Here is a 27,983-nt window from a genome sequence, read left to right as displayed (position 1 = left end):
GCCCGCGACTTTGCAAGGAACAATACAATATTTTCATTGCCGATCTTCGGCCGTGAAAAAATGTATCGATCTAAACCGATACTGCGAGAACGGATCGCGGCGCGAGCGCACGTATAAAATAATTTATTTTTTTTATTTCGTACTGGCTATCGAACGAACGTGCTGTCAACTTAAACAAAAATTAAGAATGATAAGTGTATGGTAAAAAAAGAAAAATATATTGTCTGTTAATTAGAACTGGCTGGTTGCAAATCCAACAAAAATAAAAAAGTTAAGTGTTGAAGGACTGAGGTGAATTCAAAATGGGTGTTGAGGATAATGTAGAAGAAAAAAAGCCAAGTAAGTGAATCTTTTATTCTCATTAAAATTTTAAACTTATATTTAGTGTTCTCATTATTTCAATGACAGTATTATTAAATTCATTTTATATAATAGAGATTCGATTTTTGATGGCTCCACAGATTTTCATAATTATTTTTTTTTCGCTTAAAAATGCGTAATCGTGCGTGGAATGGGTCTAGATATCAGGTTTAAGATCGCAGGCCCATAATCTTATTATGGATAGTATAACTAATCATTTGAATGATTTGCAATCGATAACTGAAGGAGTCAATAAAAACGACGACTTAATGCTAAGGACAAATCTTATTGTGATTAGAAAGAAAATAATTCAAAATACCTAATCAATAAATTACTGCATCCCCCCATATCCTAGTGGCAGCTCATAAACGTCATTGGACAAAGACTGGGAAGTCCTGGCATGCGTAAGGAATGTGGATGCGCCAGTAGCCTTACATTAAAGAGAGATTAGAGAAAGTGGGGGTACATTGACCTCAGAAAACTTCCTTTACAATAAAAACCTTAAATGCAAGCTGTCAGTTCATTGTTCTCCGTGAGATGTGCAACCTGGAACGACCCGGACGTTCGTGCGTTATATAAATGCTCGATTTTAAATTGGTGGATGTTAGTTAGTTAGTGGAGATTAATACAGATGTCGATGTCGATTACGAATGAAAAGTGCCAGCCTTCTTTAGAAGACCTCTTATCTCATCGTATAGAAAAATGATATACCCCGTATAAACCTACTTGATACGAAGATTATGTTATTTATTAATAATTTCAATTAACTTCTAATTTTATCTTTCATTGACCTCACATATTTTCCTCAATTTATTGTTTTTTACAAAACACTAAACCAGTCCGAAAGCCAAAGCTAAGGACTTAAGGACATAAATATTAAATTTATTTTAAAACTATATCAATTAAAGGTACTCAAAAATATGTTGATAAGCTTGCCCTTTATAACATCATGGAATGGACTACACGTCGCGAAAAGTAGGTGCCCTGGTTGCATCTCTGCCCACCCCTTCGGCGTAAAGATGTAATATGTTTTGTTTCATTCACAAATAAATTTATAAAAGGCGTAAGCAAAGGTTCTACTGCCAAAAAATTATCCGACTTTCGTCTCATCATACGAAGCGAGCACATGTCTTATCTATCTAATATTATAATTCTAAACCTAAGGTTGTATCTTGAATAAAATAAAATAAAATAAAATAAAAATGCTTTATTCATCACGTAGGCGAACATAGTTGCACTTATGATAAGTCAAGGTACATGAGAATATTCAATTATTACTTAATTAGATTAGCTTATATAAACAAAGACAATAAAATAAATGAAAAATATACTTAGTAACAAAGAAGCCAGCTCGGGCTGGCAGGGAAGAAGAAATAAAATTATGTATGTATGTATTTTTAAATAAGCAATAAGGGAGAAACGCGTCGCGATCCTCACCGGTGAGGACAATAAAAGCCCTAACCTAGCTAACCTACCAGCCTTTCACTAACTACCTAAGCGATGACTACCCGAAGAAGAAAGGCAGAAAGAAACTCCGGGCTTTATTTTTGTCATCAATTGTCGATTCATTTATAATATTGTTATTAAATATATATATATTTTTTAATAAGTCTTTTCTATACAAAGTCTGATTAATTATATAAGCTAATACACGCACATCACCGTAAAATTGCGGAGAAAATCCACATAAAAGTATTTAGCAATAACTAAAACTAACGAAAAAAACAATAATACTAAAAAATTATAAAAACTATGAAACAGTCAGTGTACAGCGTGCATACGCCTACATTTACAAACATAATATTTTCATTTCATATTTTGTCGCAGATCTTGGTCAATATAATTAAGATTATAAATTTTAAGGCTGGTGCAACAAAATGATCGGTCGGTCGTCTATTATACATTGATAATTCAATGAGTCAATATAAAATAAAATATGTCACATAAATTTAAAACTGTTACCCAGTATAATGTCAAAATTGTAGAAAGGTACACATGAGACGTTTATGTAGTTAATTTATAATATTGGCGTTAACATAGGGTTGGACAGGGTGTGCAGGACTGTTTTTCCAAACCGTCTGATCATCGAGGTAATCCTTTACATTATAATACCCCTTTGACATTAATTCGCGCTTAACATGACACTTAAATTTGTAGCCGGGCAGATTGGTTATTTCAAGAGGGATTTTATTATAGAATTTGATACAATTCGCTAGATAAGATTTATTTGTTTTACAGAGCCGGAAATTTGGAACAACTAGTTTATTCTTATTTCTAGTGTTCAAACAGTGCAAGTCACTGTTTTTCATAAAAGTACCTAGGTTCTTACGGACATACATAATATTTTGAAAAATGTATTCAGCTGGCAAAGTCAGTATATTCACCTCCTTAAACAGTTCTCTAAGGGAATCGCGAGACCGAAGGTTATAAATTGCACGAATCGCTCTTTTCTGTAAAATAAAAATGGTCTGCAGATCTACTGCAGTACCCCACAGAAGAATGCAATAAGACATAATGCTGTGGAAGTAAGCGAAATATACTAACCTTGCCGTAGCCACATCAGTTAAATATCTGATCTTCCTAATAGCAAAAGACTGCAGAACTCAATTTACTCGAAATTCTTTGAATGTGGGGTCCCCATTGTAATTTCCTATCGATAGAAACCCCAAGGAAGACTGTAGAGGGTACTAATTCTAGTTTATTCCCGTCTAAATCAATATCAGTTCCATTAATCTTGTTCAGTAACGAGAATCGAACACATTTAGTTTTGCTGCATTTAATAGAAGATTATTGGCAGAAAACCAGTCAGAAATCAATTTAAATACTTTATTTGGCTCTACAAAATTTCCTTCCCTTCTATTTAGTTTAAATATTAGTGAAGTGTCGTCAGCGAATAATACAACTTCAGCCATTTTGTTAATAATGTACGGTAGATCATTAATATAAACTAAAAACAGAAATGGTCCCAAAATTGAACCCTGGGGACCCCAATCCCAACTGTGGACCCTGCAGAGGAAACGTTGTTGATAAAAACTTTTGTTTCCGACCCGATAAATATGAAGATATTAGTTTAAGCCCCACTCCCTGATGCCGTAATAGTGGAGCTTTAGAATGAGGGTTCCATGATCAACGCAATCGAACGCCTTGGAAAGATCACAAAATACCCTAAAGCATCCTGCGATCCCTCCCAGGCATCCAACACAGCTTTAACTAATGCACGTCCTGCATCTTGCGTGGACCTACCCTTTGTAAAACCGAATTGCCTGTCATGTAGAATCTCATTTTTATTAAAGAACACCAGCATTTGATTAAGCATTAACTTTTCGAATATTTTACTTAAAAGCTGGTAAAAATAGAAATAGGCCTATAATTGGAGGGGGGTGTTGGAGCAACCAGTTTTAAAAATTGGTACTACTTTACTTATCTTCATAAGATCAGGGAATATGCCGTCTCTTATGCAGCAATTAAAAATATCAGAAAGGATTGGGGCGATGCTAACTATCACTGACTGCAACGCTTTAACAGACGAACCCCAAAGATCTTCAGTACTCTTCATGTTTAAGCTCCTGAATACTTTTATAACATCATAATGAGTAACACATTCAAATTCGAAATTTGGAATTGATAAATCTAAATATTGTTTTAAGAATGACTCAGCTGCCTCTGGTGAGGATGGCAGACATTTTGTATAATATTTCATTATCATCCTCAGCCCGTAGTCGTCTACTGCTGGACATCTCGTAAGCGCCAGTCACTCTGTTTTAAGGTTGTCACATCCAGCTTCTGTTTAGGACCCTTTGCAAATCATCATTACGTAGCTGAAGGGCTTCGTACACTAAACTTGCCAACTCGTGGTCTCCATTCCATAACTCGTTTACTACGTGCTTCTTTATTCTAAGTTATAATTTTTATTTATTTATAGAGAAGTAAGAACTTAAAAATTATGAGTTTAGGCTGCGATACCTTTATGCAAAACTATAAGATGTAGGTACTCCAGGCGAACAACGGTATAGGAGAAACACATCTATAATATCAGCCCTGTATTATATACTGTCCCACTGCTGGACACGGGCCTCCTCTACCACTGAGAGGGATTAGGCCTTGGTCCACCACACTGGCCTAGTGCGGATTGATAGACTTAACACCGTCTCAAAATTCCTTTAGAGAACTTCTCAGTTATGCAGGTTTCCTTACGATATTTTACTTCACTGTTAAAGCAAGCGATAATTCACAAAGAATACACACGTCATTTTAGAAAAGTCAGAGGTTGGTGTGCCCTTGGGTTTCGAACCTGTGGACATTCGTCTTGGCAGACAGTGCCACACCTAACTAGGCTATCGCCGCTTTGTTTTACTGAATGTTATGCAATATTTATGAAATTTGAATATATTGGTGAAATAACAACTAGCTTAATTATAATTATTGTTTACTTAGGTGTCATTTTAATCACGTGGTTTATTTGCATGAATAAGTGATGGCAACTTTTTAGAACAGACATGTTGTTTATTAATCTATAGGATCACCTTCTATGTTAGTATTAAACTATAAATAAATACCGAACAAACGGTAAGATACTAACGTATTCTTAATCTTATTCACTATGAAGCATCGTGAGCTAGAATCGAGAAGTCAGCAACAAATAGTCACATCAGCATGAGTGGCAAAGATGACGCTGTACATACTCGAAACTAATCTATTATCTCTTTCTAAAACCCATATGTGGTATTCCTTGCCGAGTATTGTATGTGATTCTAGAGTTCAATATGTAATATTTACAGTTGAGTACTGTATAATTCGTTGTAACTCATAAAATTATCAATTCTACAGGGCGTTACAAAATAAGAGTATCACAAATTAAATTAAAAAGTTTGTAATTGTTACTAAGTGTGACAAGTAGACATAAAGGTTTTTAACACATAATAATTAATAATTAGAATAAAAATAAAAATCATATTGATAACTGGTAAATTGTTACAAAATACATTATCAGTGTCATGGTTATTGTAATAAATCAGTAGCAAATATATATGAGTATGCTACGTCAACAAAGTCACTGAATGATAATGATACGTATACTTACTACTTACATATTATAATAATATATTACTCGGATTATAAGACCGCTATCCTAAATTTATGTTAAAAAATTCAATTTAAATTTCCATTTTCTGTTCCAGTGGCTACAAGCCATCTTCCCTTTATTATTCATAATATTCTTCGCAAAACACGGTATATAATAATATAAATTAACATTTAATATCTAACCAGATTTTGCCCGCGGCTCCGCTTGCGTGGTTTTCTTTACGGTATGAATGTTTTCTAGGGATGAAATTACCCTATAGCACTCAGGAGTAATATAGCTGAGAAGTAGTGAAAGAATTATTAAAATTAGTCCCATAATTCCAGAGATTTGCTCCTAACAACTCACAATTTTTTATTTTTATAATATTGATAAAACGATTAAAAATCCAGTGCAAAGCCATGCTTGCAAGCAATGCTTCGTAAATCAAAGATCTTGGTTGTATTGTAATTGTTATAGGCAATCGTTCTATTTAATTATAGGCGAATGACTCGCTCCTTTTAATTGGAAATTTTGTTTGCTTATTTTTTAGTTCCCTTAAAATAGAGGCATATTCTCATGTATTATTTCTGTTTAAACCCAGTTTACCTTATTAGAAACACTTGCACTACTATAAAAAAACGATTCATCTAGTTTATTATATCGCAAATATTTCAACACAAGAGAAACTATCGACCTTCATTTGAGTTTTTAGTCTATAGACTTGTTATGAGAATGGAATTTAAATGATATTTGTTTGAGAAACGGACAATTGTCTAATACAATGGAAGTCTACCATGAAAATAAAATAACCATGGTGTCGGTCACATATTCGAGGTAATATAAAGATACATACATTACCTATATGAATATTAACATTATTTAAAGATAATTCCAATGTTTTTTTTGCTTGTAGGATAGTGATATCCATGGTGCTAAATCATAAAAAAAATTACTATTTTTGACGTCTAATTCAGATATGCATCTCTCCTTTCTGTAATTCTGGCGACTCCATAAGTTCCATAATTTTACCGGCCTTTACTTACGCATGCGCAGAATAAATTAATTTTCCCGTGTGCATACTATTGATGCTTGATGTCAGTAATAGACAGATCATCGATCTCTTATGCACGAGACACAACACAATTTTTTTTGTTGTCGTTACATTTTAGGAATTTTTACGCTAAGAATAATTTCAGATCAGTTCAAATGAATCCGTTGCTATTTTTGTTGTAGGTATGATTGTGAATTAGCAAACTACAATGTTGCATTTGAGCAAAACCAAAGGAAAACAACAATCATCTTATTTACATCATAGCTTCGGTCACTAATTTTTAATGGATCATTCCGTTTTGGACTTTAATCAACTTGTAACAGTATGAAGATGTACAAAATATTGCTTACAAGTGTTGCTCGCAGCTATGCCCGTGTTAAAAGCCATTCCTGCTATAAAAGTCTCTTTATCTCTATACAGATCTAGGCAACTATACGACACCAATGCCATCTATTTGAAAAATCAGATTAAAAATCTAAATGTTTCTTACGGGAGGACACATATTTTCCTAAACCATTTAATGGATATATAACACTGAACAGCTACGTAAGATTAGAAGTGCCCCAGAGGTAAAATTGGTACGTGGACTTCGTCTCGGTGGTTCGCTCGTCCGCAATCGTTATTGCAATAGTAAATCACCGATTCTATTATCGGTATTATTATAGACAATGCATTTTCACCTTGATCTGTTTACGAACTAGAAAAATGAATTTATAGCATTGTTTCTATTGCTATGATAAGGAATAAATTAATTGCATCATAGCTCGTCATTCTTTAAAAATATTTTTTAGATGATGCCGCATATAACTTTTGTTCTTTAAAAACGGTATTTTTAATCCTTGATAGAAAAAGGGGGGTGGTATAAGTCTTAGGTGTGTTTAGATAGATGATCGATGATCAAAGCACTTTGTGGAGAAAATAATGATTAAAAAAAATGAAATAAAACATGAATTAATAATTTCTTTGCATAACTAAATAGCGATTACATTAATATAGCAACATAATAACCTATAAAAAAGTTGTTGATTTATTAACATGGACCGAAAATAAACTATAAAACAAAGTTAATCTTCAATTAAGTTGCTGGCTAGGGAAAAATATTTTACACTATGCATCACTTCGTTTTAATTCAACAGCAATCTTAAATTGCTAAAACAAATAGTCATTTGATTGAGTGCCGAAACCGGAGCTATATACCGCATTACCACATAATTTTAGGGTATTTAAATATATTTAAAGATTCCTAGCTATTGTTTACCGTGAGAATTATTAAATTGATTACAACGTGTGATAAAAAATATTCATGCATCAAATAATAGATGAAAAATTACGAAATAGCAACATATTAGCCATTGTAATATTTTATATTAATAAAGTAACGCATGTCTGTTTTATTATAATAAACATATAAAAACATTATGACGAGAACAGTGGAGGGGTAAGCAATGCTTTGTAAATCAAAGTTCGGTTGATGTTTGCTTCTGCTTACAGACTGTTTCACTGAGAGGCAAAGACTCGTGCTTAGGTGGTTTAAATAGCATGGATTGTATCCATTGCTACTTTTCCAAGTTAAATGCAAAACGCCTTCGAATTCTGATATCGTTCGTTCACCCCACGCGACGTATATAATTGACAATAATTAATTTCGTCACTAAATAAATAAGTAATCAATATGCCATTACAGTAAATTGTTTATAAATCTCTGTTTATCCTTGAATATAGGTAAAGAGGCCTTCGACGTTAGGTTCACGGAATAGTGTCTTCTCGCTCACTTCTTACAAAGATATATGTGTAGGAGTGAGATAGGAATACTAATATTTTGTCCATAGCTGCTCTCTATATTTTATTGTTTTTATATTTTAAGTGCTTCCTATGTAGTATCTTTCCAAGGTCAAAGTGTCGTTTAAGGAAAGGGCAACTATTTCGCCACGCTTCTACTAGTGAGTAGGTGTCATAGCTTCTCTCAGTAGGACAGGATAGGCAAAGTAACAATTTCGAAATATGTTAATACCATTATTCTACCAAAATTGACAATCCTGCTTTATAACCTTTTGTATATATGTATAATATTTTTCCACAATCAACAACTCCCGTGGCCTTCCTAGTTTTCATTCCTCGACCTTAAAGTGGTAACACGCACATTATTCCACTTGAAATCTATGTTGCGATTTAAGATAAAATTTCCAAAATAAGATTAATCACGTGTTATTCGCCTCCCTCCTGTTGCAACACAGTCGTAATGAGAAATACCTCTTATTTTACATTATTTAACAAATACATATAAATACGACTGCCTCGGTGGCGTAGTTATACTGCATGCGCGGTACGGCAGCGCTCTGAGGTCCTGGGTTCGAATCCCGGGTCGGGCAAAGTGATATTTGGGTTTTTCTGCTCAGTATCAGCCCGGAGTCTGGAATTTATGCCCGATATGGCGATAGGCTCGCCCCCTATCACATCATGGGACGGAACACACTTGGCGAAAAGTGGGTGCCATGGTTGCGCCTCTGCATACCCCTTCGGGGATAAAATGCGTGATGTTGTGTGTGTGTGTACATATAAATATTTTTATTTGTTGTTTTGACCGCGACCTCTAAGGGTTAATTGACAAATAACGAATCGATACGCGTACAATTACAATAAGTTCTTTTATTTCAGTATTAAAATCAGTAATCTAATATTAATGTTTATTAGATTATAATGATTACATTTGTTATAATTTGCAAAAAAAAAAACATTGAATTCTGTCAGCCCTATATCGCAGATTTTTTTATCCAATACAAATCACTTTTAATTTTTCCCGCTCAATTGTCCAAAAGTTATTAGGGCGATGTGATATACAATTATTTATTATATGTCTGTTCGTCGTATAACATGTATGCTTAGCATTTACTTACGGTTATGAGGAATAGGAAATGGCTCCCATAGTAACAAACGGAAGTTTAATCTCATCGACCTTCACCGTGACAATGGCGTGTGATTATATTTTACAATACAAATACTTAACATTACCATAAAATTATCACACGGCACCATTAATTAGAAGATGGCGGAAGAATTAGGAATAATTTGCCAAATTTATTTTCGTTTAGAGCTTTTTAATTTCAGATTAGAGTAATGTTTAGAGTAAAGAGCAAAACTCCTATACATATATTGGTTATTATCAAAAAATTGGGGTCAGTATACCTTCCTACTCCCCCGAGTCCCAGAACGCTTCAAAGAGTATAATACTTTTAGATATTCATACTCCGCCTTAAGGAATGACCTACATGAACTATAACTAAGGTCAACTAGTACTTTTATTAGGAAGAGAAAAATGCCTTCTTGATATAGACCTGTATCCTACATCTAATTATATAAGATACTAGCTTCCGCCCGCAGCTTCGCCCGCGTGGATTTCGGGTTTCAAAAATGGAGAAGGTGCTCAATTTGTCGGGATGTTTTTTTAATTTATGGTGGTATGCAGGTGGTCCGATTGTCCGGTCAGGGGTCTGATAATGGGATCCTGGTGAAATCGAAGGAACTTTTAACCATTAAGGTTGCACACGAAATGACGGAAGCTTAAAAATGGAGTAACTTCTCCCGTTTTCCCAACATTTTCCATCACTGCTATGCTCCTATTAATTGTAGCGTGATGAAAAGTATACTATAACCAGCTCAGGAGTATGAAAAATAATTGTACCAAGTTAAGTTAAAATCCGTCGAGTAGTTTTTGTTTCTATAACGGTTATACAGACAGACAGACAAAATTTTTACTAATTGCATTTTTGGCATCAGTATCGATCCCTAATCACCTCCAGTTATTTTGGAAATATATTTCATGTACAGAATTGACCTCTCTACAGATTTATTATAAGTATAGATATGCAAAAGTATCTCAAAAATTGTCCATAACGAAAACATGCATTTTAAAGTAAAACAAAAGAAATAATATCGTGAAGCCAACCAAATAACTAATGATATATTAAATTTTGTGACTGTTCAATTTAGTCGGGTCCGCGATATCACTTTTGTTGAGTTTCAGAACGCGACATTACATTATTATATTCTGTGCTCCAACGCACACTGCTTTGATGTTAGGAACACACCTACATTGCTTAGACAACAGTGAACTTTATACAATAGCAATAAAGCTCAAATTGACTCTACGTATTAGTTAGAAAACGTTTGTATGGGAAATAGAAAAATGCTGTTTTGAGGATTTTCCCGGCAATTATTCGAATTTTTCTCACCTTTTAAACCTTCCCTAGACCTCCACGAATAATTCAAGACCAAGATAAGATAAATCCGTTCAGCCGTTCTCGAGTTTTAGCGAGACTAACGAACAGCAATTCATTTTTATATATATAGATTTCCTCATTGAAATTTTGAATTATGTTACAGATTTTCCTCTATAAATGAGAACCGGTTTTGAAATGCCTTTTGCAAGACTTGATTAGCAAAATCGGATTTCTTGCTCATTTTCCTCATGATGCTCAGAAGTTAATTAAAATACACTTAATCAAAATATGACATAACAAGTTAACTATGTGAAAAACAACTGATTTCTTTTTATTGTCGTAAGTCCGAACTCAAATAAATGGGTCACTTCGATGGATGAAGGGCTAATTGACTTATGAAACATTTTTTGGCGAATTAAGTTTCATATGTATATTTAAAATCAGCACTGCTTTCTATATATTTTGAACTTAGTTAAAAATTTTCGAATAAAATGTCGGTTAAATCAATTACCCTTTCACCCATCGACTTGAAAGTAATATTTCCTTATAAAAACCCAAAATATCAAAATAATCATAAATAGTCGTAAGGAAAAACCCTCTGTTCTTCTTTTTGAGTTTCCAAAAACTTTACAATACGAAATGCAACCACGTCAGAACTTGAATTACCAAAGTGTTTGAGGAATGTTGTTTACCACTTACAGAATTATCACTTAGGAATTTGTTCGTGATGGTCAACGACCGCTACATCGATCTAGAGTGGAAGACGTTGTTGATATTAGATCTTAATTATTATCTAGTTACTATTGAAAGTGTGACTGCCTCGGTGGCGTAGTTGTACTGCAGGCGCGGTACGGCAGCTCTCTGAGGACCTGGGTTCGAATCCCGAATCGGGCAAAGCGATATTTAGGTTTTTCTACTCAATATCAGCCTGGAGTCTGGAATTTGCGCCCGATATGGCAATAGGCTCGCCCCCTATCACATCATGGGACGGAACACACTTAGCGAAAAGTGGGTGCCCTGGTTGCGCCTCTGCATACCCCTTCGGGAATAAATACGTGATGTGTGTATGTGTGTACTATTTAATGTCGATGACAATACATCCAAAGAAGTTGTTTACTTTTAGTTATCTCATTACACCGCAACTTGCTCATGAATTTTGCGAAAGAGTTTGGGCTTAACATTTACGAACTGCACCCTGCCTATAACTGTTCCATCTTGCTTCGTTTCATCTCCAGTATCTCACAAAGTCTATCGACTTTACTTTTCCTTCATTGCTATCAGTTAAAATTGGACTTTATATTTATAACAGTACGTTTGTTATTGCAGGGTCGACCTTTGGCGTCCGGCATATCCAGGTGTTTATGCTCTTCACGGGGATGGTGCTGACTTACAGTATGAGAGTCAACATGAGCATGGCCATCGTCGCCATGACGGACGAGAGAGATCCAAATGTAAGTTTTTTTTATCCTTGCTTTTCTGGTAGCCTAGTATAATATCAGAAGTTGGGGACTTTAATGGGACAATGCATGAAGCTAGGAAATTAGACGAGTTGTTAGACCTGAAAAGAAACATTGGAATGGTAATGGAAGAGCCATAATTAAAATAGTTAACTAAATTTCGTCCTCAATAGGTTAACTAATGATTATATTTTTGTACATCAGTTTTGATTGCGGCTTGACACACGTGGAAAACTTCATCGGAAATTAAATCGCATAGTTTTTTATTGGAATCCTAATTGTCCCATACTATGATTCAAGACCGGGTTTATTTGTATACAAAATTTCATCCAAATCCATTCAGCAGTATATTACTTTTTACACGACATATCATATTGTCACAAACTTTCGCTATTACAACACATCAAAAAAAAAATTACATGATGATTGATATTAAATGTATGCAGTTGAAATATAATCCTTCTTTCTCTACTAAGATTAAATGTCGAGTTGGACGGATGCTATTATCCAAAGAAATTACTTTTAAACCAAGTATAATCACTGACTACATTCATTTATTTTCTTCCTCACTACTTGAGACAAACATTTTAACCGCATGTCTGTATTTTAATTACTGAGCATTATTCCACATCACTTCTAATGCATCAACGTCAGAAGTATAGTGTCATTTTCCTTAACCCACTCAAATGTGAGATCAGTGCAATACAGGTTTTCAAACATGTTGCAAAATTGCAGAAATTATTTAACTTATTATGTACGACTGCCCGTTTCACACGGACTATAGAATCCAAGGCAAATTATGGAAAAAATCTATTCAGTGCTCTTCAATTCGGGAATGTATCCCGAGACCTGATCACCAGCTCATAAACGCCTTCACAAAACTAAGAAGAATCTACCCATACATACTTTATATCAAACAAAAAACTATTCATAGCATAAGACCTGGACTTTTAAACTTTAAAGGCTCTCTCAAACGCGGTTAAAACACGTGAGCTGATGCTCCAAAATTAATCCATTTTGCAGACTTTGGACTTATGATAGTCATTATGTACTCCACTCACGCGCGTATCTTACACAATGAAAACGCGATACAACATTATCTTGGAAACTAGATCCATCTGCTTCTGCATTTTATCGATACTTTAGAAAGTACGTTCACATTCACGCCTTTAAGTGGCGCGCCCACTTTTCGCCACATGCCTTCCTATGATCTTATAGTCATAGGAAGCTATCGCAAATCGGGCGCGAATTCCAGGCTAATACTGAGCAGAAAGCCCAACACCACTTTTTTGTTTTTATACGTGCTCCGCAAAGTGACCCCACTGAACACGATGGTAAGCGAAGTGGGGTCCAATAGAATGTCGAGTGACGAGAACTGATTACCCCTCGGCAGTCGACACAATTATGCCGGCCTGTTGGAATAGGATATTGCACTTACGTCGGCCACTATGGCGGGTTTTAACATCTTGTGTACGGTCGTTGCTTCCGGGCGAATATGAAACACATTATACGAACAACAAGAAGTTCAAGTGCTATTGATACAAATTATTAAGGTTTAATAGCAAAAAAGCTTCTACAAAAACATTCTGTAATACACAATTTTTATTTGGATCCGTTTATTTCCCCACGGGATCCCACTGGATTTCAACGCGAGTAACAAAAACTGTGTGCGAAAATATTGTTCCTATTGTAGATGAAATACGAAATAATTCTTCATTTGAGTCCGCGTGGAAGATGCCGGAAACTGACGTATAATAATAGGTTTTCTATTTATGGAAGTAATACTTAAGTATTTTTTTCTAAAATATTGAGTGCTGTTTTTTTATTGCATAGTCTGACAAACAAGCAGATGGTTTAGATGCTTTACATAGGATTACTAAGAGGCGAACATTAATTTTTTTTTATAAATATAAGCACGCATGATGTTTTTGTACTAGATATGTGCCTATAAAATATGGAGATTGCTTACTATTATGCTGTGATCTTAGCTTCTGTTAATAGATGTGTTATTATTTTCTCCTCCGCATCATCCTCATTTCGAGTATTAAGTAAAACGCAAAAAATGTTTTACAGTATCAAAAATAACGTCTACAATATTTTTTTAAACCATGATTTCGTCGTAAAAAGGTTTCTATCACTTCATTAACTACATGTTGATATATTGAAACATAATCAAAGTTATCTACGCTTACAAATAACAAAATCATCATTCCTATACTCAATTTTATCGTACCTAAAGTATAATTAATGACAACTGTCTTCTAAAGGATTAATTTTATAATTTTCCTTAAATCCTTGAGCAAGAAACTGTCACGTAACGGAGCGAATCTTGAGTAAAATAATTTTCCTCAATAAAAAACCAGAACAAATATTAATTTCGTACGTATATTGCACTACAAAATTCCGCAATAGGCATGACGATCATATTTGTCTGCGGTCATAGATTTGTAATTCCCATTGCCTAGGCTTAGGGTAAAGTCTATTGTTTGTAATACCCCCGCGCATCGGAAAGCACGTAATGCCATTAGTTCTGCGCCTGATCTCTCTCCGGTCATTTCGGATTGCCGTCTCACTAACTATGAGAGTGAAGGAACGGAGAGTGCACCTGTGTATTGGGCACACACTTATGCACTATAATATGTTCTGCGTACCTGGCAGGTCTCCTTTGACATTGGCTGTCGTGGTCGTAACTCGGTTAGAAAGGAATCAAGAACGTTTTCATCTTTCTATTATACGCACGTACTGTGTTACCGAGTTCGAATACCGATCCGACAAAAAATAGTGACTGAGTTTTTTGCCATGAAACTTCAGTCCATAAAGAATTAATCCCTTTTTTCGATAATCTAATCCATTCCTGAGAGACTAGTTTACAACTTTCCATATTGCATTCGTGATCGATATTCATTGTTCAACTATGAAGCTGTCATAGTCAATAGCTCATTAGGCTAATTAAATTCATGAACTTCGTACTGAACAAAACCATACCCGAGGTAATTAAAATTCCTCGTTAACGTACACTTCTGTTGATAACGTTTATTACCCATGACTGTTATGGTTTGAGTAATCCTTGTAATTTCTATTTTGACTTACTTTTGAATGGTAAAATTTGAATGATAACTTATTTTTTTTACGAGCATAGCCGATGCACCTGATGGTAAGTGGGGTGGGGTCCAAACGAATATTGATTGATGAGTGATGATTATTTCTCGATAGTCGACACAATTATGCCGGCCAGTTGGAACCGGATATACACAGGCTAGTCCCGGAACGTGACACTCTTACACGATTCACTAAGGCGGGTTTTAACATATTGTGTACGGCGGTCAACATTCAGGCTGATATAAAATATATCCTATCAGCAGCAATATAACTTGTTAATCTCCAAATCGCTACTGTAACTTATGTGTGTTGTGATTTAATATTAGAGTGAAATAAAGGAATGTCAATTCTCGTGATGTGACCTCTTGCTTCGCATTCGATTGTTTGGGATTTTGTATAGTAACGCGCACAAATCCTCAGGTTGTTGGTTTTGAAAACGTATTTTATCTTCAAGATCATACTTGGTTACATCAATTCTGACTGCAAGCGGATTAGATTACTACATTATATGATAAGAATGAAACTATTGATGTCAAGATATTGTTACAAAATATAATTGCATGAGTATGATATTCCTTATCACTCAATATATAACTGCATTGAAAAGGTACACTTTATAATAATATGTTTTACGAATCCCTAACCACTGGTGGTTAAGAATGTTAAAAGTAACTTACAAAATAAAGAGTATATAATAATAGTATCCCAATATTACTGACTGAACATATAATTCTTCACCTAACGAGATAAACTTTTAGTCGATATTGGCCTGATGCAGTTTCAACTACATTCAAATTTATTACTACATTTCAAGTAAATCTTGCTTTCCCTTATAAAGTTCAGGCGATATATTTTGTTCTATTGACAATGTCTACGGGCAAGTGATTAAAGTATTCCTTGACGGTCGGCACTGTTATGCCGGCCTGCTACTTGCTTCTTTACGCTCCGCGGGCAAATGCAATAAAAATAATATTTTAATTACTTAAAAAATTTACAGGTCTGCTTAGATTGGTATTCAAACCGCAACCTTCGAAATCGATATACTTCCCGCTAGTTAACGCTTTTTACAACTAAAAATGCTATTAAAACATAATAATTTAGTTCCAGTCAATTTATTTGATAATATGAGGCGGGAATGCTATTATCAACGATTTTAATAAACACAGTATCAAGGCTGAACAAATTAGAGCTGTTATATTTGTGGTTAAATTATAATAAGGTTCCCTAAATCTACTGACTACAAAAATATAGATAACAGTGGCGAAAGTAATTTTTCTGTAAGGTAACTTGACAACATATAGGTACTTGTATAAATGCAGTTTGCAAATCGTTGTTATAATTAGATTTTACATAAATTACGAAGGGGAAGTCGGCAGGAATCGGATTATATGTACTCTTCCCCACTGATAGGTATTTATAATAAACTAAATTAGTAGTATGGCCACACAAATACAATAATTGACTATAGAATGGGCTATGCCAAGTACTACTACTGTCTCTAAGAACCCTAATGTAAAGTATTTATAATTTTTAATATTTTTCGATTGAAAAGTGCAGTGTATTTTAACAAAGTTCAGTGAACTTTGTGGCACAGAAAACAGGAAACAACTTCGTGTCTTTTTATTGGGATTGCTTGAGAGATTAACGTTACTGACGTCTTTTGATCAATCACAAGCATTTAAATTAAACGACAGCGATTTACGTCACATTTTTGAGACATTCCAACAGGGCAGAATGGTCTTACTGGTTATAAAGTGACTAGAAAGCATCTAGACATAGATAATAAAAAACCTCGCATCGGTTTACGTAAGAGTCTTCAATCTTAATTTCGTCAGTAATATTTCAGATAGAACTACAAACACTTGAGATATCTTTCTCAATACGCGACGTTAACAAAACTATGATGCTTGACATATTATCTCGACGTGGCCTTTATCTATCCTCTCTAAGTGGGGTGACGCGGGAGTTCAAAATGTGATATAGAATATTACTTTTATAAATTGCTGATGGTAGTATATATATTGTATTCGCCTGTATAGCTACCACCGTACTCAAGGTGTTAAAACCCCCCATAGTATCCCACGTAACTGTGTCGTATTCCGGGATCAGTCTGTGTATATCCTGTTCCAACAGGCCGGCATAATTGTGTCAACTATCATTTAAACCATTTATTTCTCTACACACACATAAATACAACAAAAAAAGTATAAAAGAAAAAAAAACGCACACACACACAGTTAACAATACCAGGCACACAACTGATTGCTGCATGATGTGTGGTAGAAGGGATACCAGCTCAGTATACGCTGCGAAACAGCACTGATTTTCAGCTGAACCCCAGTGTTATTATAGCACATACTGTCGAGGGGTAATCATCACTTGTTAGTCGACAGTCTATCTGGACCCCACTCCACTTACCATCAGCTGCAGTGGGGTCCTTTTGCTGTACCATAAAGAACAATGTTTGTAAGAATGCTTGAATGTTAGATGTAATTCCAGAGATCTCTGAAATGATTTAGTTGATATTGCAAAAATAAACGATGTCCTAGATTAACATATTGGTAATTTATACTCTAAATAATACATTAACAATATAAATTATTACTACGCACCAAGGCTAAATAAAAGTACAAATAATACTTTTTACAAAGATCGTACTTCCAAATATATAACCTACTACCCAATATGAAAATTTTATCATTTGATAATATACGAGAGACATTGTTCAGAGATGTCGATAAATCATCAAAGATACCGATAAATTACCAAAGTGTACTACAGAGTATGGATTATTGCAATATTGCAGCATTTTGCCAACTCATCGGCGACTGCGATATGCGAAATACGCTTCATCGAATGCCAAAAGATAAATTTTGACTAAGGCCAAGAGAAATGTTTAACGACGCAAAACATATTTCAGGAGTGCAAGAAACAATTTAACTTTAAAGTGTTTATAATAATATAAATAAGTATTGTACATTTGTATATGCAGGGGTATCATTTAAAGTATCTTTGAATGAGAGAAGAAACAAAAGCTAATTTAAAAAAAATTAAAATGCTCGGACGTAGAAGAGGCGAAAAATGGGGTAGGTAGCATGTGGCACTCAATCTCTGTCTACCCTCCAGCATAAAGACGATTGGTATATTTTATATGTACGCCATAGTCGACTTTATTCACTTTGACCTTAGAGATTACTACAGGATAAAACAAACACACATCACACCTTTATTCCTGAACGAGTAGTCAAAGGTGCAACCAGGACACCCATTTTCTCTATGTATGTTCCGTCCCATGGTGTGATAGAGGCCAAATCTCTCACCATATCAGACACGCCTTTTAAACTACAGCCTTATGCTGAATAGTCATAAATAACTAAAGACATCCAGCAATAAATCACTTCCATATTTTCTAGTCTTTCAACTGGAGCGTTCAGACCCAGAGCGTGATCCTGTCATCATTCTTCTGGGGGTACGTGGTGCTGCAGATCCCTGGCGGAGAGCTGGCGGCCAGGTTCGGGGGCATGGTGCTCATTACCTTGTGCGTGGCCATTAATGCTGCTGTGTCTCTGCTGATACCTATTGGTGGTTATTATGTAAGTATAAAATATTACGTTAGTAAGAAACACTTTAATATATATTTGGCTAATGAAAGTCGTAAAGTTTGTATATGCGCACACATACACACACACGCACGCACGCACACACACACACACGCATACACACATGTATTTAAGGAATGCCCTTTTATTTTAAAATCTAATCTCAAGGTGTATCTCTCAATAACTCTATGAATGAATTAATCAGGATATTGCCCTTTATATACTGTAAGTGACAAAGAATATTTAAGTAACACCTGAGCTAATGATCTGCTCTTAAAGGGAGGCTGGCAGCTGATCTGCGGCTGCCGCGTCATTCAGGGCCTGTCTCAAGGGTTCCTGTATCCTTCCATGCACAATTTGATTGGAAAATGGGTGCCTATAGAAGAGAAAAGCTCCTTGGGGACGGTTATTTATGGCGGTAAGCAAATTTAGTTTTTTTTGACAGCTTAGTACTTCTCTTGGGATTTTTTTAAATAAAATTATATAATATAGCCTGCTTAGAAAAATAAAAAAACTTTTTCAGGACGTCACTTTCGCATTTTCGTAATAAAGTTAACGTTGTCAGTATAAAAATATGTTCCATATTTTACTATAAGAAGGGGCCGTTTTTTATTAACCTGGTCAAGATTAAATAATAAATATTATTTTAGTATTTTAATACATTACAGTATGTGTGATAATGTAATATAATTTTCTGCATTTTCATGATTTTTTTACTCCTATAGAGAACTTCTTAGGTATGCTGGTTTCCTCACGATGTTTTCCTTCACCGTTTAATCGAGCTATTACTCACAAAAAATAAACGTGTAACTTTAGAAAAGTCAGTAATGCTTAGGATTTTTTAAATGTATGAATGATCAATAATTAATAGTAAATCAATAACCAAATAATATGTAGAAACGTCACGTCTCTCTTATTTCGATTTTCTTTTAAGGCTTACTAATCCTATATACGTTGTCAAGATAAAGTTTAATGTTTATAGTTTTCTTCCAACATATTGTGTTATTTTTGTACCGTCAAGAGAAATAACGCCTCGGGAGGCTTCACGACAAAGTAAACGAAGACGAATAGTTGACGCTAAAATAAATTGTGAGGTTATTGTATTGAAAACACGAAAATATAATGGATTATATTTTTACAGAAAGCCACATCGGGTAACACTTGTTTGAAAATATTATATAAATTCTAATTCAGTGTGTGCAATTGATAGAAAACTATTAGGTTCACTTTCTATTATCTGAGAGTCATCATAGCTGGTGAAATCTATACTTCTATACTTCTATACTATTATATAAAGCTGAAGAGTTTGTTTGTTTGTTTGTTTGTTTGTTTGTTTGTTTGTTTGAACGCGCTAATCTCAGGAACTACCGGTCCAAATTGAAAAATTCTTTTTGCGTTGGATAGCCCTATGTTCGTGGAGTGCTATAGGCTATATATCATCACGCTATACCCAATAGGAGCGGAGCAGTAATACCTAATCTCAGGAACTACCGGTCCAAACTGAAAAATTCTTTTTGCGTTGGATAGCCCTTTGTTCGTGGAGTGCTATAGGCTATATATCATCACGCTATACCCAATAGGAGCGGAGCAGTAATGGCTAATCTCAGGAACTACCGGTCCAAACTGAAAAATTCTTTTGCGTTGGATAGCCTTTTGTTCGTGGAGTGCTATAGGCTATATATCATCACGCTATACCCAATAGGAGCAGAGCAGTAATGGCTAATCTCAGGAACTACCGGTTCGAACTAAAAAATTCATTTTGTATTGGATAGCCCTTTGTTCGTGGAGTGCTATAGGCTATATATCATCACGCTATACCCAATAGGAGCAGAGCAGTAATGCCTAATCTCAGAAACTAGGAGTTTGAACTGAATAATTCTTTTTGTGTTGGATAGCCCTTTGTTCCTGGAATGCTATAGGCTATATATATCATCACGCTATGCCCAATAGGAGCGGAGCAGTAATCGCTAATCTCAGGAACTACCGGTTCGAACTGATAAAATATTTTTGTGTTGGATAGCCCTTTGTTCCTGGAGTGCTATAGGTTATATATCGTCACGCTATGACCAATAGGAGCGGAGCAGTAATGAAACATGATGCAAAAACGGGGACAATTTATTAGTTTTGAGAGCTTCTGTTGCGTGCGCTGCGTAAACGGTTAAAGTTATGCAACAATAATGTATGACGGGATTGTTCCTCTTACTACAAAAATATATCATAAAACAAAGTCCCCCGCTGCATCGGTCTGCCCGAACGTGTTAAACTCAAAAACTACCCAACGTATTAGGATAAAATTTGGTATGGAGACAGTTTGAGACCTTGGGAAGAACATAGGCTCCCGGGAAAATATATAGCGTGACTTTTATAACGGAAAACTTTAGCCCGAAAAACTTTATAACGCGGGCGGAGCCGCGGGCAAAAGCTAGTGTGTAATAAAATTCTGCCTGCCTTAAAAAATGCGTGATACTATATCTTTATAGTAGATGGTCATCGCTATATTAATTTTTGGCCTACTCCTGTTAGCTACTGTTTATTGTGGTAGGATATATTTTATATTCCCCCGGATAGCACCCACCGTACACAAGGTGTTAAAACCCGCCATAGTGGCCCACGTAAGTGTGTCGCGTTCCGGGATCAGCCTGTGTATATCCGGTTCCAACAGGCCAGCATAATTGTGTCGACTGTCAAGAGGTAATTATGTCTCGTCAGTCGACATTTTATTAGACTCCACTTCATTTACCATCATGTCCATTAGGGTCACTTTGCCATGTACGTAAATAAATAAAAAAGAACTTAATATTAATACTTAACTCCTTCTAGTTTATTGTTATAATTCAAAAAATAATCCGTTGATTGGTGGTTAAATTATAGATTACAGTAAACGTTAAGTACACTTAAACATAACTATGCAGTTGAAGTTATTAAAATAGAAACCTTAGCCTATAAGTTCAATGGAATATTATTGTATTGAGAAGTGGCCTCACGTTTTCCAAACTACACAATAATAGTATATTTTATTAGAAGCACGTGAACTATCGATAATAACATTTAACCGCCACAATACTCAATAAAATATTATGTGATTGTAACGTAAAGACGATCCTCTGTATTTGAAGATATTACTGGCTTACCTATGATGTGGTTCTTAGATAATTATAATATTAATATTATCTATACTTTGCTAAGTTTGTTAATAAATACTAATAGTTTTTAAAGTATCAATACTACTTTTCTTATTGAAGGTTTTGTATAAAATTATAATCTACCAAATTCATTTTTATAGGTCATAGTCATGCTTCTTATCTCCAAGAGAAAGGAGACGCAATTTGTATTCTGTTAGAACTATATCAAACAATACTTTGTAATTCAAGGTGTTGGATGGTGTATCTACTGTTTATGGGCGGTCGTATCGCTTACCACCAGACGAACGGCAAGCTCGTCTCGTCATTCAAAGCAATAATAAAAAAATACTTGCGTATAATGTAAATAATGTCGTAATTGAAACAATATTTAGCTTTTTGTTTGAAACTTTGTATTGGTTAATTATCAAATTAATTACCTGGTTAGGTATCAATGTATATTTTGTTGTTCCTTTTAATAAATAAACACATTTATTACTATTACTTACTTTATAGCAATTTTCATTCTCTAAGGTGCTTGTAGAATATTACAGGTTCTATGTAAATTTTAGGTATGTTAGAAAAAATTAATTTTAAATGTTCATGTTCGTAAAAATAAAAATTACGTAAAATAATGTGATGTATATGCATAATAATTCAATTTGTGCTAAATATATAACATAAAACATTGTAATAGTGAATCAGCGATTTACTAAGTAGGTACCTATTTTTTTATAAAACCTGTTAAAGTACAATACACTTCACTCATACTTCAAATCCTTTAACAATTTTCATCACAGGAGCCCAACTCGGCACAGCTCTTCAGCTGATGGTATCAGGGTTCATAGCAGACTACTGGGGCTGGCCATCCATCTTCTATATGAACGGGACCCTTGGAGCCATCTGGACAGTGGGTTATGTCTTCTTGGGATCTGATTCCCCGCAAAAGTCGAGAATGATTGGCGAGGCTGAACGTTCTTACATCCAGACGTCTCTGGGACAAGTCGGTGAACAGAAGGTATGATGAAAGTTGTTTAGAAACATTCTTGATGAAGAAATGAGTAGCTCTTATAAACAAGATAAATTTTTGTGTACTATATAGATTTTGGTGTAAAAGATCACATAAAAATACAAAAATGATAATAACAATGAAGACTCACGCGGAATTGATAGATCAAGCACACCCCCCGCGCATCCGTAAGGAACGAGCGGAACGTGTGCGGGGCTCGGGGTAGGGAAAGAGTGTCCTTGTAATGATCGGCTATAGTAGTAGGTATCAGGGAGCGACCTATATGCGCCGATTTTTATTAAAACAAAAGGTAACCAGCTTGGCGAAGTTTTTATAATATGTTTTTGAGATAAAGAATGACATACTATGTTAAAAATTAGTGCAATGAATTGTGCTACTGATTCTCGACAAACTACCGGTTTGTAATATATAATATTTGTAATAATATTGTATATGATCTGTCTAGCACAATAAAAATGCTACATTAAGCAGGAGCGCACATAATAATATGCCCTTTCGTATTAAAGTTAGCGTCGCGGGTACAAGACATTTTATTTTCACCGCAACATGGCGAGATTTTTAATTTCCTTTTCATGCTGTAATATAGTTGTTGACATACAAACGAATGTCGCTAGTCTTAAGGTAAACTTCACAACTACTAAGAAATAAATTTAAAAAATAAAAAAGCAAGGTTTACTTAACTTTCGTGCAAAACACAACTATTATCTTTTTATAACGATTGTTATAACAAATTGCAAAATTCTCACGCAATCAGCACTTAAATATGACACTGAAATGAAAAATATGACTTAAATATTACATTTTAACTTTTCATTAATCTAGTGGTAGATTACTTCGATTCTTTGGATTTGAGTCTGGATTAAATAAAATCTTGGTCAGTCAATTGAAGTAATATAAGAACATTCTACGCAGATGAAACTGGTACCTGATATATCTACAACGCAATCACAATATGGGACTAAAATAACTGATGCACACTGTAACAGACAATTAGTGTAACTCTGCCCACCCCTTCAAAGGCATAGATGTATCCCACTATACATTAAAATCTGTACTTTTTTTTGTAAATTCATGTTGTTTTCAGAGACTACCGACGCCATGGAAAGCAATTTGGACCTCATTGCCTTTCATATCGCTGATCGTGGCTCACTGCGGTCAGAACTGGGGATTCTGGACTTTAATGACGGAGATGCCTTCGTATATGAAGCTAGTTTTAGGAGTAGATATTAAAGCGGTAAGTTACAGTATAATAGTATTACAAAAATACATTAACGTAGAGCAGGGATGGCGAACCTTTAATGGAATTATTTATAAAAAAATATATATGGCCTGTATAATGCCATCCAAGACCGGTTTTATCTATCCAAAGGCCTCTTTTCGCGATTTTTTTTATGATTCCACTATGTTTTTGTTTATCGCGGCACGGCAAAACGCCATTAGGTACTGCATCTGATGTTAAGCTAAGTGAAGCCTAAAGAAAGACGCATATACAATGTTTGGCATATTACTCGCATGTGAGAAATAATTTTATCTCGTGCCACCACTGACACGCGTGACACTGGTTCACCATCCTTGATATAGACAATGTGACTATACGGTATCATATAAATTCAATATCGTAGTAATGCCAAATAGTATTGAGTGTAGATACGATTATAAACAACAAATTACCTATTTTATGTTGCTTATCGAAAAACATTTTGCAATAGTACTACATACATGACGTATTATATAAGACTACATAATTAAAAAATGGTATTGTAAAAAAATATAGAAAAAAATACATAAAACATACCTACTACTAGAGTTTTTTCACGCTTCCGTCGGAAGATGTTCTGCTTTTAAAAGCATTCTTAGAATATATTGTATACTCTGAATAATTTTAAAGTTGAGCGCGTGTAATGCAAGATCTTCACTCTTTCAAGGTCATGCTATATTATAATTTAAATCTAAAGCTGCAGTACGCAGGAACCAAGTGTTATTGGGTTTTCTGTTCTGGAATTTGTTCCTCATATGGCGATAGGCTCGTCTTATATCACATCATTGGACGGAACAAACATGGCGAAAATGGAAGCCCTGGTTGCAAGGCTGCCTTCCTGTTCTATGATGAAGTGTTTGTTTTTTTGTATTCTTTATCCCACAGGTCCTCCACAATATTTGACTATGTCCTAAGTATGATGATTATATTTTTGTACTACTTATGATTTTCCCAGAATGGCCTGATGTCAGCTCTGCCCTACATGGCTATGTATATCCTCAGTTTCCCACTTGGGTTTATATCAGACTATACTTTGAAGAAGCAATGGCTCAGCATCACTACTTGCAGGAAGATCAGTAACTCTATTGGTAAGTTCATTGTATTTTTCCTTTTATTGAATGCTTGTACGAAGTATATTAACACATAATATATATACGATAGTTACTGTATCAGTCTGTCATCACGTTTTCACGACTATATTAACCGATTTTCATGAGGATAGGTTCATCCCCTATCATATCATGGTATGGAGCATATATAGCAAAAAGTGGATGCCCTGGTTGCACTTTTGCATACCCGTTATAAAGGTATATGTGTTTGTTTCATCTTAGAGAACTAATTTCCTAAGATTGTTCACATTTATATCAGCCCTCGAAGATTTGTTCAAAGAACACGAGCGCCATCAATGATTTACCCATTTCAGGTCACTTCGGCCCAGCGATAGCGTTGATCGGCCTCTCGTACTCGCCAGCTGGTAACGTCACGGTCGCTGTTATCCTACTCACCGTCGTCGTCGCCCTTAATGCAGGACATTATACTGGATATTTGGTTAGTTACATTAATTTATTACTAACCCTGTCATTCACCAGAACGCTATAATAACTTAATATGTGAAAAACACTTGAATATGTCTCTATGTCATAATAATGACGACGTTGTCGTCTCCTATCATAACATCAAGACCCAAAAAGACTTTAAATTTGATATACCTTGGTTCGTTTATATTGTTCAAACTTTTTGAGACTACAGACGAGATTGCATAATTGAAAAAGTATAATATATTTTTCAACGCATAAACCACCAGATATTAATCGAAATAAAACGAATCATCATAATAATATATTAAAAATAAGATTTTGTATAATGATTTCATAACTTGACGCTAATGTAACACATCTAAATGAAACTCTTTTTTACGATTTTGTTTGCACAAATATTTGTGTTGTGAATCAGTTGGTGCACATCGACATGGCGCCAAACTTCGCGGGCACTATGATGGGCATCACCAACTGCATCGCCAACTTTATATCCATCATAGCGCCTCTTGCTGCTGGAGTCATCTTACAAGATGAGGTAAGCTTACACTATAGAAATAAACTGGTTTAACAACGTTAAGAATCGAATAACTGACGAAACTGGACCACTAGCAGTACTGTAGAGTTAAGGATAATGAATTATCAAGATGATAACGCGACGCTTTTTACGCAGCAAAGATTATTTATACCTGAGAAGTTCTCCATAGGAATTTGAGAGTATGTGAAGTCTACTAATCCGTACTAGGCCAGAGCGTCATCGTGTCGTGTGTAGTAGGGGAGGCCCGTGTCCAGCAGTTGGATGGTATATAATACAGGGCTGATATTATCAAAGTACTGTCCAAGAAAAATCCGACCAGTGAGAATCATATTCCTCTATTTGCCACAGTTATGCCGACATGCCTGTTTACTTCTTCACATACCTTGTAAAAGACCCAGTATTATTGATGACTTAGTATCATTTCAGATTAACAAGCACAGGTAAATGTCAGCTATGTTTTGTAGTTCAAAAGTCATATAATGTTACTATAGCTTATTGGCAGTTGTGAAATTTCCCAACAGTCTACCTTGCTTGTCTCATTATAAAGTAAAGAAACCACATCGATAAGACCAAAAGGCTGATTGAAATTAAACAATTTGGATTTTATCGCGGTTTTAATTATTTTAGTTTTCTCCTGACGTTTCGAAGACTTTGCAGCCTTCATGGTCACGGGGGAAACTGACAAGAGAATGCAAAGAATTCGTGACGTTGGGAGAAAACTGAAATAATTAAAACTGCCATAAAATCCGAAAAATAATTTAATTTCAATGTTTAACATTCGCGTAAACATAAGAAATCAGAAGGCTGATGTTAATATATTTTCAGACGGATCCTAAGAACTGGCTCAAAGTGTTCTACCTGTCGTCAGCGATTTACATCGTTTGCAACACGTTCTTCGTCATATTCGGCAGCAGTGAGAAGCAGAAATGGAACGAACCTGACAATGACATTGGTGAGAATATATTTAAACAATATTACTTCACCGTTGGTTATCAACTATTAAAATTAATTATCGTATTAAATATTTTTATTTCTTTTTAAAATTAAATATCATGCACGCTTTACTATTTAAATTTTTATATTTAACCCTCGTGATCTTTTCAACAAGTTAATGCTAAACAAATTTTTGGAATTCCTTTTCAGATGCAGTTTCAGAGAAGAAAACCCAGAAAGTAGTTTAAGATTTAGTTTAAGTTGTATATAATAATTAGCTTTTGTATATATTTATGTTTAATTAAAGCATTTTTGGAAAAATATCTATAACATTTCTAAAACCGCCTTATAACAGTATTTAAAATATAGTAATAAAATATTGTAAATAAGTTGGTACACCCAATACACACTGACCCTACAGTAAAATATAAGTCTAATGTCATAGATACTAATTTCAGGACTTCAACCTAACACCTGTACTGTATTTGTAAATAGGTCGTATAGGCCGCGGCCTATAAGCGGCAGCCTCTTAGGGGCGGCAGATTTCAGAGGTCGCTCACTCGATTTAATTAATCATTCGTTTATTTAACTTTAGTAACTTCCATAATACAAACAAATTATTAAGTATTTTGGAAACCTACATATATACATACATACATACGTAAACCTACCTATATGGGGCGGCGAAAATAAAGTGCCCTCACTAATAAAAAATATAAATCCGA

The 27,983-nt window shown here is 34.8% G+C and overlaps 1 protein-coding gene across 1 annotated transcript; it reads left to right on the top strand.

The window, feature by feature from the left end:
- Positions 1-6: 6 nt before the first annotated feature.
- Positions 7-27,581, top strand: LOC115442926 (putative inorganic phosphate cotransporter). The gene is made up of 11 exons (XM_030168133.2): positions 7-339; positions 12,017-12,141; positions 18,660-18,839; positions 19,125-19,263; positions 22,765-22,982; positions 24,079-24,228; positions 25,208-25,340; positions 25,676-25,800; positions 26,206-26,325; positions 27,151-27,277; positions 27,469-27,581. Exons 1-11 carry the CDS (start codon positions 303-305, stop codon positions 27,504-27,506), a joined length of 1,392 nt encoding a protein of 463 aa, XP_030023993.2. The 5' UTR covers positions 7-302; the 3' UTR covers positions 27,507-27,581.
- Positions 27,582-27,983: the final 402 nt, after the last annotated feature.

Source organism: Manduca sexta, chromosome 14 (genome assembly GCF_014839805.1).
Source record: "Manduca sexta isolate Smith_Timp_Sample1 chromosome 14, JHU_Msex_v1.0, whole genome shotgun sequence".
Classification (NCBI taxonomy): Eukaryota; Metazoa; Arthropoda; class Insecta; order Lepidoptera; family Sphingidae; genus Manduca; species Manduca sexta.
The sequence above is the reverse complement of the archived record's forward strand: the minus strand, read 5'-3'. Positions and strand labels throughout refer to the sequence as shown.